General features: G+C 45.4%; 1 protein-coding gene across 1 annotated transcript in view; it reads left to right on the top strand.

Annotated features, from left to right (window-relative positions):
* The window catches only part of LIMD1 (LIM domain containing 1), a 35,937-nt gene that overhangs the window by 16,486 nt on the left and 7,038 nt on the right, over positions 1–12,413 (top strand). The window contains exons 3-7 of the mRNA XM_051610775.1: positions 6,119–6,186; positions 7,468–7,530; positions 8,959–9,089; positions 10,240–10,291; positions 12,307–12,375. Of these exons, the coding sequence (XP_051466735.1) occupies positions 6,119–6,186; positions 7,468–7,530; positions 8,959–9,089; positions 10,240–10,291; positions 12,307–12,375 (383 nt within the window). The remainder of the gene's footprint in view (positions 1–6,118; positions 6,187–7,467; positions 7,531–8,958; positions 9,090–10,239; positions 10,292–12,306; positions 12,376–12,413) is intronic.

Genomic DNA, 12,413 nt, shown 5'->3' with positions numbered 1-12,413 from the left:
CTTTAATAAAATTATCATGCAAGAGTCCACATAGTAACCAATATTTTTTTAGCAAAAGTATCCTCGGAAGAAAATCAGCCGTGCCTGGCTTTACCAACAGTTTGGGAGACAGGGAAAGCATCAGTGTGTGTTTCTACTCCAGTCTAAATTGCTGCTTTGTTCTTGGTGACTTTTTGTCTGCAGTCTCTCAGCTTGCTGGTGAGAAATCCCTGCTATTTGGCACAAGAAGTGCTTGCCATAGATGAGAAATGCCAGGGCACCTTTCACAGTAGGATGACAGTACTTGTTCCTTTCCTGGCCAGATTTCAGGGTGGTAATGCTTTGGGGTCTGAGCTGAAGGGACTTTGGCATGGCCCAGGTGTCCTCAGTAGATAATTCCCACTGGAAAGTGTTCAGCTCACAGACAGGAGATGCAGTCAGGGGTTTATCAATCTCCTAGCTGTTTGAGTCACTTGTGTGGGTTTTAGTACTGACTGAAAGTCTGAAATCATTAGGGCAATGTGAGAAAAAAGGTTCAAACCTTCAACAGAATACATTTCCAGTTGTGCTGGTCTTTTTATTTTATAATGTCATATTCAAAGTATGTGGGTTTTTTATTAAGCACAAGCATAGGATTAATTGTGCTGTAACGATTTTAGGGGGTTTCTTACAATGTTTTAATGGTACCTATGAATAATTTTCTGAGTAGTGGCTCAGTGAGCACTGAAGCCTCTTCCATACCTAGAGAAATTTAATAAATGCTCCGTCATCCAATTTTGATGTAGAGTTGCATTCACCAAGGACACAGAGTTGAAAACAGTACCTCAGCAGGGACTCCCCAGGTCATAATGCTGCTTTGTCCCAGGGTGACTTTGTCTTACCTCTGACTTTTGAGGCTTCTAGGGGTTTTCCCTAAAAAGAAAAGCATTTAAATGTCTTCTTGCAACAGTTCACCATCAGCGAGGGAGGGGCTGTGTGGCTTACTGTGGTTTCACAATGTTTCCCTCTGAGAAGCCATTTCTGCCTTCATCTGAGGTTGCTTTGCTGTTAGAGGCAGTTGACATTTTCATCCATGTACCAGAGCATGTTTTTGCTTTCAGGCATCAGACTGTGTTCTCAGGGTTTTGTTTGTCCTTTGTTTTTACCACCTCAAATATGTTATGAGAGCATGGAGGGCATTTTTTTGCAATTTTACAGTACAGCTTGTATAGTTGAGAGGGAGACTGAACATCTTCATAGGAACAGAGTTGCTGTATCTCAGCACAGTTTTTTCTAAGAGACATCCTATAATCCTGCCTATGGTTTCACCAGGGCTTTGATCTAATCTGGGGTGTCTGCCAGTTAATCACAGTATGAGTTTACCTGAGGAGGATATGCAGGCATCTAAGTGACCCTTTTGTGCAGCCCCACTTTTAAGTGCAGATTGGAAATATTGACACTTCTGGGTCAGACTGGGCGCTGCATCCAGCTTCAGTGGTGTTCAACAGAAATAGCACAGATGGCAGAAATTAAACCTCTCTGATGTTCAACCTAGGCTGCTGCACTCGTAGTACACTGTGCTGCCTGTCAGCAAAGTCAGTATCCATAAATACTTGTGCTGCTCCATAAACACGTGTGCTGGCCAGGCAGCAGTGGGTCTTGCGTGCTGCTGAACTATGGGCAGCAGGGACTTCTCTACGATATGGGGCAGCTGGGGTCTCTTGGCTCTGCCTGCAACTGTTGTGCTGCCTGCAGGGTGTGCACAGACTAGAGTAGGTTCTTTGATCCAAACCTCCTTGTACTTCTATGTGGACGAAAATGAAAACTGTGGGAAAGACTGCAGGTTGGGCCAGAGCCACCCTTTCCAGCCTGCCGTCCCACTAGTGTGTCAGGAGGTTACATCTAGCCAATCCAGAAACTGAAATCCTTTTGTATTCACCTGCCACTAGTAATTACACATCCAAATTTATCTTACAGTTGTGGTGCTCTGAGAAGGACTGATTTTTGTAGTGACAGAGGCCCAGGGTTGTCAGTGTGAAAGGGACCTAGGAACAGCTGCCAGTCTGCAGTGATTCTTGTCCATCTGCTGTGCAGACACCTCAGGGAGCTCCATGGTGCTTAGATAAGTGATAAGTGAGGTCCATGATGCCTCCCCAGCAAGGAGAGGGTCCTGGTCATGCATCTCCATTGAACCCAGGGATCCAGTCACTGCCCTGTACCATTACATACATTGAGAGCAATCTCTTGTCTTTGAACATGGGTGTGACCTCATTGTCCTTTTAGTAAATAATGGAAAAGCAGCTTCAAAAGAGAAAGTTTGGTCTGGCTCTCCAGCAGGCAACTGATGCCTCTTCCAACATCTCCTTGGGCTGTTGCAAGTCCCAGGTAAACAAACCCCTCTTTATATGAACTTCAAAAGGAGAAAGCAGACAAAAGTAGCAGCATCCTGGAAGTGCAGCCTGGGGGTATGCCTATTATCAGCTGCTAAGCAAAGTGTGTTTATTTTAGCACCAAGGCACCAGTGACTAAGCCTGAAATATTCTGAAATCGGTGCTTAAATGACCTCAAGGTCATCCTGGAGCTCCCACAGCTAAACAGATTAGACAGTTGTGTTAGGGATGAGCAGTACATAAAAGCATGAGGCTCAAACCTCCTGTCAGGAAGAGGAGCAAGAGATCTTGTAACAATGAATGAAGATGGTAGGATTGAAATGACAAGGAGGTTTAATAGTCTGATTTTTTTCAGGTGAAAGACTAGCTAAATTCAGAGTGAAGTGGAAGTGAAAGTGAAATATGGTCAGGAGCCAGCAGCTTAAGACATTAGAGCAATTGATCCTGAAAGCAGCAGGCCACGCATTAATGCTCCTGGGTTTATCAAAGGATATAGTCTCTGCAGTCATCATTATGTATGTTTGAAGTGAGGCATATTTAAAGTAGGCAGTGATCAAGATGTGATTCCTTGTATGCCATTTCAGTTCTCAGTCCTTCCTTGAGGTGAAATTATGACAGCATCTCTGTGTTGAAGCAACACCTGTGCCAGGCTCTGCAGGCACACAGTCAGAAGTATTGCTTTTGAGAGGGACTTGTTTAATGTAAGGTGCTGTCCCGTGGCAGGGAGCTCAGTGCAGGGACAGAAGCTGCTGCTGCCCTGCTCTGCACTGTGGGGCAGTCCCAGCATTGTTTGTTTCACTGGTGTGGCCACAGCCAGAACGTGCATTTCCCAGCTCCACTGGGATGGTCCCCAGTGCAGCTTGGGGAAGTGAGCTTTTCCTTCATCTTTCTTCCCCATGTGTACAATGAGGAGATGCTTCCTCACGTCAAAGGGGTGGTGGGAGGAGAAGTCCATCCCGAGAGGTTGTGAGCAGCAGAGGAAGAAATGGGCTGTGTTTGCATGTGCTGCTCCTGGTGTGGCTGCAGGCATACCTAGTTACTAGTGTTTTTGTCAAACTTCCATTTACACTTCTGCCAGGGGCTTAAAGAGAGTTGTGGAGAGGAGCTAAACGTAATCAAAATGACCACTTACTCCCTAAAGAAAGTAATTATATGACACACACACAGCCCTTTCCCTCAAAGTGCTTTTGGTGTCAGCACCTCTTCTCCATGTGCCCATGTAACACCAACAGCCAGGTTTAAGTCCTTTATAAAGGGGTTTATCCCTCTGCTGAATGAGCTTGCAGCAGGAGCCCAGACACAGGGCACCACCGGCTGTGGCACCTTCTCTGAAGGTCTGTTGCCATCAATCTTGACCTGCTAATGTCACAGGGTTAAAAATACACTGGGTGCAGAATGGCCGGTAAATGCGCTTGTTGTCACCGTGGAAGAATGGCATGGTGGCAGCAATCCAAACCTCATCCCCTCTGCTGTGATGGCTGCTGCTCGTGCACCGGCCATCGTCCAAAGAAGTGTCTCCTCATTGCATGGCTCCGTGCATATGTTTTTCCTCACTCCTGTCGGCTTGTCTTGAAGGAGAGACATTGCAGGTGGAAAGTCGCTTGGGCACTTGCCCGTTGCACTGAACTGGAGCCTGCACTATCTCACAATTTAAAGTCAAAGTTAAACGTTTTTTTGGCTTTGTTGTGTTTTGTTGGTTTTTTTTTTCATTGTTAGGAGTGCCAAATCCCAAGGCTGTATTTAAATCGGTGGGAGACTTTTGGGTGTACTCCTGGCTGCATTAGACTTGTTAACTCGCTTGGGACCACCATTTACAAAGGTGCTGCAAATCCCAGCTTATCCTCATGCCTCTCCTTCCTCTCCTCTGGAAATGGAACTCTGCAGCTGCTGTCAAACATTCTGGGATTACCTGTGGGCAAGCAGACACAAAGGAGGGGTTATGGGACCACCAAGCAAAAGCATCCAAGATTAGATACTTTTTATTTTGGGCTCCAAATCCTGTCTTGGTGTTGGCAAGCTTGGTAAAGCATCAGGGTGGGTGAGAGAATCAGAGTAAGACGCTTTTGGGTTTATCAGGTTTTCTTCTGTGTCCCGTTTGCTGTCCACATTGGTGCAAGGATGGGCTGGCCTCCAGGTAAAGTGGTTGTCCCCAGCAGGGATTAGAGGAGAGCAAGGGACAATGAGCATGTTGGGAGGGCATGCTTCTGGCTTCTACACTGCCTGGTAAACACACAGCTAAGCAATGCCTGCACCTTCACCATGAAGCTACTCCATGTGCAAACTGGGGCTTGTTCCTTGAGAAACACACTGGCATGTCCTCTGCCCTCCTTGCTGGCTGCAGCCTGGGCAGGGCACTACACGCTACTGGTGCGATGTTGGTCTGGATAGATTCATGTGGCAAAACTTCAGAGCTTTGCTGGAGCATCTGCATTTCCTGAGGAGCAGTGCGAGTTGTTTCCCAGCCTGAGAGTGCCCTCTGGTGCACGCGGCGACAGTAAAGCTCTTTATTTATTGAAGTGGTTTTACTTTGCTCCCTCCTTTTCTTAGTACTTTGCAGCCAGCGTGTTTAATCATCGAAGGCTGCCAGGTAGCTGCATGTCATAAAGCACCAAGAGGTGAGCTCCAGACAAGTCCCGTGTATTGTCTGCATTGATACACCTATCAGCGGATAATACTTTTTAAATTACATGTGCATATTAAGCAGGAGGCTTCTGGGCCCTGCTGTTTTGATTCCAATTTCCTTCCAGCAATGCCTGGCAGGTCCTCAAAACCAGCCTGCAGCCAGTCCAGCTCTGGCTGTGCCTGGGCAGCGTTGCTTCCCCTGCTCTTGGTGCTGCCCTGGGACACTCACCTGGGGCTCCTTGACCAGGGCAGGGCAAGCAGAGCTGCTCCAGTGCTAGGCTGCATTTCAAACCCCTGGTTGAGTAGGGAAACTGGGCTGCAAAGAGGCAGGAGCAGCTTTTTACAAACAAACAAAAACTAGCCCTTTTCCTCGGGGAGAAAGCGAGGGATTGAGAAGTGGTGGCAGCGTAAGCATGTGTTGCCATAGTTATGTGGAACTGAAAACAGACAGCCAATGTGAGGCATAAGCAGAAGAGCTGCAGTAAATATAAATCCTCCCCATGTGTAGAGTCCTTTCTTGGAAAAACTTTGTCATCTGGTTTGAAAAAAAGAAAATAATATATTTTAAAATGCCTTCACTTTTTTGTTGGCAGCTGCAATAATGAGTATGCTGCTAGGAGCAGAGAGAAGCATGCTCAGTGCTCCAGTGTTGCACTCTGCTGGAGGCAGACCAGCTGGTCAGGCGTTGCCCTGGCTTATCTGGCAGCTGCTGGTTGAAGGCACCTTCTAGTGGAACAGCATGGGAGGTGACATTTTGAGGAACAATGTCAAGTACGGATCACCCTCCGCGTGCCCTCTTGTCTCCTTGCTCATTTCCTGGGGTGTTTTCCAGTGTGCATCCAAGTACCCTCACTCTCTCTTGCCAGGTTATTTCATGTTGTAATCTCCAGGAGGTGGTCCAGGATTGCAAAGCTACCTCCTCCTGTTTGGATCCAGTGATTGGCATTCACCAGTGACTGCCAGTGGAAGAGATGGGGTTAGTCACCTTGGAGCCTGGGAAGACCCGTGCCGGGGTTGGGCGCTCTTCCCAGCTGCGTGCCGTTCGTGCTCAGATGCCCTCGTTGTTCGCTTCCCAGCAGCCAGTTTTTGCTCACATTTTCTCCCCATTGTCAGCTGACCTGTCTCTTCTCTCCATGTTTTTTCCTCAGGTCGAAAGCTGAGAGGAAAAGCCTTTTATTTTGTCAATGGCAAGGTGTTCTGTGAGGAAGATTTCCTGGTAAGCAGACAGCTGACCCTTGTGCTAGCACGCTTCAGCCTTTCTGCCTGGCAGCTTTGCCCACGTTCCATACAGCTCTAGCCCAGCATCCTGCCTGGCCCTTCTGCTCTCCCTTTACCCAGGGCCAGCCCCGGCCATGGTGGCCATCCACGTGTGGTGCTGGAAGTAGCCAAGTGAAAGACCATGGTTTTGCACTGCAGAGCCTGTAGTCGAAGCCGTGGCCTCTTATGATGGTTCCTTCAAAGCATGTCTCTGTGGCCGTGCTGTGGAGACAGGAGTGAGATCAACGGCTACAGAAGAATCAATGAGTGAATTTCCTTTTCCAGTGAACTGATCGTGCTTGGGTGTCTTAGTGTATAGCTTTCTGTTCCTCTCAATGGATTTTGTGTGAACGTAACTGAGGATGAAGCAACCCCATGGTTCTCTCCTCAGCTGGTGGAGGTAAAAAGCCAAAAAGCCATATACACCCCTACCCTTGAGCCCTCATAGATTAAGCCTTCACTGAGGCTTGAAAAAAGTAATATTTGCCTGTTTATTGGGTAAGTCTAGTGTTTCTGACAGAAAAGTGAATTAACCTTCTTTGTTTTCATCAGTATATTCTACACATGTTGAAAATTGAAAGATTGATTAAATGCCTCTAAAATTAATTTTTCCAGTTTGCATTTTCACCTTTCAGACAGGTCAGAAACCTTAGACATATGATGTGCTGTGCCTGAGTTTCATGTCATGGACATGACAGGCAGTTCCTTACCATTAGATATTAGCAGTAGCAGCAAGAAAGGTGCTGCGGGCCGAACTTGAATATTATGCTACCAGAGGGCTGGGATGATACCACTGAGTAAACCTATATTGGTGTAACTAAAGGAAGAATTTGGCTTTCCAAACCAGTATATATATACAGATGTTGTGATATGAATTTTTGATAAACACAAGTAAGTTCCTGGCATGAAAATTCACAGTCAAATGAGAATGTAAGTCTTATTAGTAAATGCCTTGTTTGCATGTGCATTTATGGTATTTACTTATATACTTAATTAAACTTGAATTTAGGACTTGAAAGTTACAGGGACTCATCCTTCATCTAAACAGTAAAGTCTGATGTCTTTATAGAATATCTGCTAGGGACTCATCCAGAGCTCCATATACTCAAAAAAGCACTGGAAAGTTTAGCTTGTGTAAGGAGTACAGGAAAAGGCCAAGCAAATAACACCCCATAATATGATGTTGTTTATGCTTGACTAGCCTTGTGAAATTTTAAGCCAATTCTTTTTGTCCTTGCAGTATTCTGGTTTCCAGCAGTCAGCTGACAGGTGCTTCATTTGTGGTCATTTGATAATGGACATGGTAAGTGATAATTGCTATAGGAGAAAAAATCCCACAGCTTTTTAGAAGAATGCATCAAAAGCAAAATATATTAATATCCAATACTGTCTGTTATCTTCTGGTAATCTGCCTGGTGTGAGATTGGTAGCAGAAAGAAAATCCACTAAGCCTTTTGTTGATTTTTTTGCTTGGAAGTGAAGCTGGCACCCTGCTGTCTGCCATGCTGTCTGTTCTCAGTGCAAATCAAAAATCAGAGCCTTCAGCTCTTTCATCCCCCTTCAGGCTTCCCTGGACAGGGTATTCATAATCCTGTTGATGCTTCCTATAAGTGCCATGGCTCTGCAGTGCTCCTTTGCTGTGGGGCACCGGTGCAGCTCTGCTGAGCCTGTCTTTCCTGTAGTCAAGCCATGTACTCCTGAGCAGCAGGATGAAGCTGCTGCCTTGTTGCTGCTTTCTGTGGGTGCTGGAAGATGTTGGGTGGATACCTTGGGGAACAGGTTTTGAGCCAGGGTGTGGGATCCAGGCCTCAGTTCAGATCTGTCCAAGTCCATGAAAACTGCTCAGTAGATGTGTGGACATCTGAAGCAGATGGTTCTCATTAGCCTACAACAGGTACCTTCAGCTCAAGATTTGCAGGGAGTGGTGGCTCAGGTAGGGGGTCAGCTAGCAGCAGGCAGCATTCAGCTGTGGGTGATTCAGAGGGAGACAAATTCGTGGTCATGCTAGCTGGTAACCTGTGGCTAAGGCAAAAAAATCAGGAATTTCTGAGCGGTTAGTTCACAGTATGCCTCCCAAAATTTTCTCATGCTTATCGTTGATTATCTTTGCATGCCTGCTTACACTGGAAAGCATTAAAATTGGAAAAGCAATTTTTTGCTCAGAAGTGGTATTCCAGGTAGTAAATTACTGCTCCAAAGCCGGCAGGTGAATTGCAGCTGTTGAGTTCAATACAGTTTCCATAGTCTCTGTTAATCAGAAAGCCAAGCTAGCAAGTACAGAACTCTTGGATATCTAAGGCATTATGAAAATCTAGCAATAGTATTTCTTTCAGCCTCTCATGGAGAATATAAAGATGTATTTCCTTTTGTTGGCTGGCTATGTCTTGCCTTGTGATCCTACTAAGTATTCTTAATCTGTTGGCTTCAGAAATTATTTCCTTTCCTTTAAATTCTGTCATTTCTATCCTTTGTAAAGCTAAATACCTTGACTGAAACTCTAAATTGTTTTCTTACCTGCACTAATAATTAATTTCTCTGGAACCAGGTGATATATATTTATTCCAGCTGCCCTTTCCATCCCTGTTAACTCATTTTTCAGGTGAAGTCCCCAAAAAAAGACACAGCCCCAGTGATGAATTTGTGGCATTGACTGATGTGAAGCTATGTGTTTATTGTTTTCACCTTTATTGGCTGATCACATGTTTTTTTCCTGTCTCTTGGTTTTTTGCAGATCCTGCAGGCTTTAGGGAAGTCTTATCATCCAGGCTGCTTCCGATGTGTGGTCTGCAACGAGTGTCTGGATGGTGTGCCATTCACTGTGGACTCTGAAAACAAAATCTACTGTGTCAGAGATTACCACAAGTAAGGACAAAGTATACAGCAGAGATGCTCAAACCTCTAATTTAGCTTTTCAGTTAATTAGGAAGCATGGATTAATAAAACAGGGACAGGTTTAGAAGGTAAAATTTTTAGCATGGGGCTAGACCCTAGAAATTCCTGATGACTCTTCTCTTGCCCTGCCATCGATTTTTCCATGTAACTCTGAGGAAGTCACTCCACCCCTGGGCTTCAGCTGCCCCTTCTGCAAAGGGGAGATAGTGAGAAATAGTTCTCATGAAGTGTTCAGTGATGTAAGAAATCAGTCTACTCTAAAGTAAGACTGTGAATTGCTGTTGAAATCAACAAGAGTTGTTTTTAGAGTAGTTGCAGGGCTGAGCTTGACTTTTAAAGAATGCTTTTAGAAATCAAAGTAAAACTGTTATCCAGCTCTAAATTAAACAACCAATAAATGTACTTAAAAAAACCACAACACTTGTCATTTAGTAAAATAAAACAGCTCTGCTCTCTGCTGGTAGTTATGATATTTAATTTAGTAAAATAAAATTACTCTGCTCTTAGCTGGTAGTTATGGTATTAGAGCTGCATATATTTTGAGTGTCCATTTGGCTCGCTTTGCTCCCTGCTCCATTTTCTGAGCAGGGAGGGTGTTAAGCGTTGCTCAAGCAGCCCTGGGAACTGTTCTGTGTAGCACCAAGATTGCCTCTGTATGCCCCTGTTGTTGTGAAATGATAGCAAGTTTCCTTGCTATTTCATTTAATTATTTATGTATCATGTTAACAGGCCTTAAGGAACCTTACAAGTCCTATGGTGTTTCCTCTGGGATGTCTTGCCCCAATGCAAGGCTGCCAGTGGTTTTTAATGTCTTTTTCTGAGGATGGTCCTGCTCAGATTCTCCACATTCTCTCTTCCAAATAACAGCCAAAAATTCTAGTATGTTTGGTATTTTTTTTTCTGGCATTAACTGTAAAATGTAAAATCTCTTTTTGCCTGACCGAGCAATGTGTGCCAAGCATTACTTAAAATTAATCCTAAAATTAATCTATGATATTAAGATTTAAGTCTCTCCAGTGGATAGGTTATTTGCAGCTGCAGCTTTTTGTCTTTTCACTGAGATCATACAGGCCTCTCTGTTGATCCATAACTTGCTTTCACTTTCTCGTTGCTCTTCCAGAGTTTTAGCTCCGAAGTGTGCAGCATGTGGACTTCCCATTCTGCCCTCTGAGGTGAGAGCCTTTTACTTCGTATTCCCTTCAGGAAGGGAGCATCATGTCTCAGGCTTTGCTCTCTTTCACACTTGACTCTATGTCAAGACAAATGCCCTCGGGGATGGGGAGAGATAATCTCTTCTTCCGGCGTGCAGCCTTTTTGACCTAGGCTCATACTCTGCCCTTGAGGTGTGAGCCTTCTTTTGCTTGATAGTGGAACTTCCTGGTGTTAGAAGCAGACCCCATCGTAGGGAGCACCCCTGGTATAGAGGCAGACCCTGCCACACTGCATGGAGCTGCCCCCCAATACACAGACAGACCTGCTTGCAGTGTGGGTGTCCCCAGTGTGGAGGCAGACCCCTCCCTCTGAATAGGTGGTAATCCTAGTACAGTGACAGCACCTTGCTGGATAGGTGCCACCCCCCAGTATAGAGACAGACACCCTGTGGTGTAGGCAGCCCTGGTGTAAAGACACACTTCCCCCCCTTATGGAGTCACAGACACTCTACACCCTGCTTAAGAGGTACTGCTCAGTATAGAAACAGACCTGTCCCTTCCTATAGGTACCCCCAGGCAGATGAGGCTGGGCCACAGGAGGAGGTTTTGTGCTGTGGGCTGTGGTTTGTGCCATGGTTTCCTACTAACAGTCCCATGTAGATTTTAGGCTTCTCAATCTCAGACTAACCATAACAGTGGATGACCTTAAACTTGTGTTTCTGCTGGCATAGTCCCCACCTGACAGCTGGGGGGATCCTGTTTATTGTAATAGGTACTTATTGACACTGGAAAATAACAGCATTTCCATCATTCAGGAGGTCCCAGCCAAGTGCCAGAAAGGAAACTGTCCAACAGCACATAACCAGACTGTCAGCACTCTCAGGCCTAATGTTTGCTGTAAAGGAATCCTGCACTGCCTGGTTTATCAACTCTTGCACCTATGTCCCTGGCCTAAACTTAAGGGGAGTCTGCTTCAGGTTGTTTCAGTGCATCCAGGCAGAATGATTTTCAGGATCAAACCCTCACTCTGGATTTGTATCCCAGTATTTGCAAGGCTGGCTTTCCAAAGAACTTGTCTCAGCATGTTACCCCTGCCCAACATTAGTGTTGCTTGTTGAGAGACCAAAGTGTCAGATGTTGCTGCTTGTGTCCCTTTTCCTACCCCTGTTGCCTGGTGGCACTGCTCAGGTCCCTTCAGTCGTCCCTTCTGCACCTGTGAAATGGGTGTAATTGAGCCTATTAGTTTCCCCTTCCTTGTCCCTTCCTTGTCCTTTCCTTAACTTTCCTTTTCCCTTCTTTCCTTTCATTGCTCTTCCCTGACCTTCTTTGACCTTTCATGCTTTTCCTTGCCCTTCCTTTCCCCTCCTTTCCCTTAGACATTAGGAGGAAATTCTTCTCAATGAGGATGGTGAGACACTGGAACAGGTTGCCCGGGGAAGTTTTGGCTGCCCCATCCCCGGGAGTGTTCAAGGCCAGGTTGGATGGGGCTCTGATCTAGTGGGAGGTGTCCCTGCCAACGCACGGGGATTGGATCTAAATGATCTTGAAGGTCCCTTCCAACCCAACCCATTCTATGACTCTTTGATTATTTCTGTTGAGCCAGGCTGTTTTTTTTCATCTCCTTCAGGATTATACTGCTGTTAGTTTTATGTTTGGGATACCTTTCCTTCATGTCAATAAATGCAGGTGGTGCTCATGAAGGGCCTCTCTGAATTTATTTCATACTTGAAAGAGATGAATCTTGGGCAAAACCAATTTAAAATGCTGAGAAATGCGATATATTGAAATTACCAAATCATTAGCGCCTGACTTGGGATAGATGTGAATGTTAAACGAGAGAATTTAACATTTCTGGTGTTACATTTTAGAGGATAACTGCAGTCGACGATGAAGCTTTACTGTAAAAATAACTGGAGGTGGCAGGATTTATTTGTGGTGTCCAGCCAGCAGCTCAGATATTCAGGCAGGAATCTACAGGTGCACGTGTCTGGTCCTGCTGTAAGCCTTTGTAATTTCTCTTGCTTGAATGCTCACAGGGGTCTGACGAGACCATCAGGGTTGTGTCCATGGACAAGGATTACCATGTGGAATGTTATCACTGTGAGGTAGGTCAGCTTCTTTCTCAGGGAGTGGGCACTTAATA

This window comes from Apus apus, chromosome 2, assembly GCF_020740795.1.
Source record: "Apus apus isolate bApuApu2 chromosome 2, bApuApu2.pri.cur, whole genome shotgun sequence".
NCBI lineage: Eukaryota > Metazoa > Chordata > Aves > Apodiformes > Apodidae > Apus > Apus apus.
The sequence above is the reverse complement of the archived record's forward strand: the minus strand, read 5'-3'. Positions and strand labels throughout refer to the sequence as shown.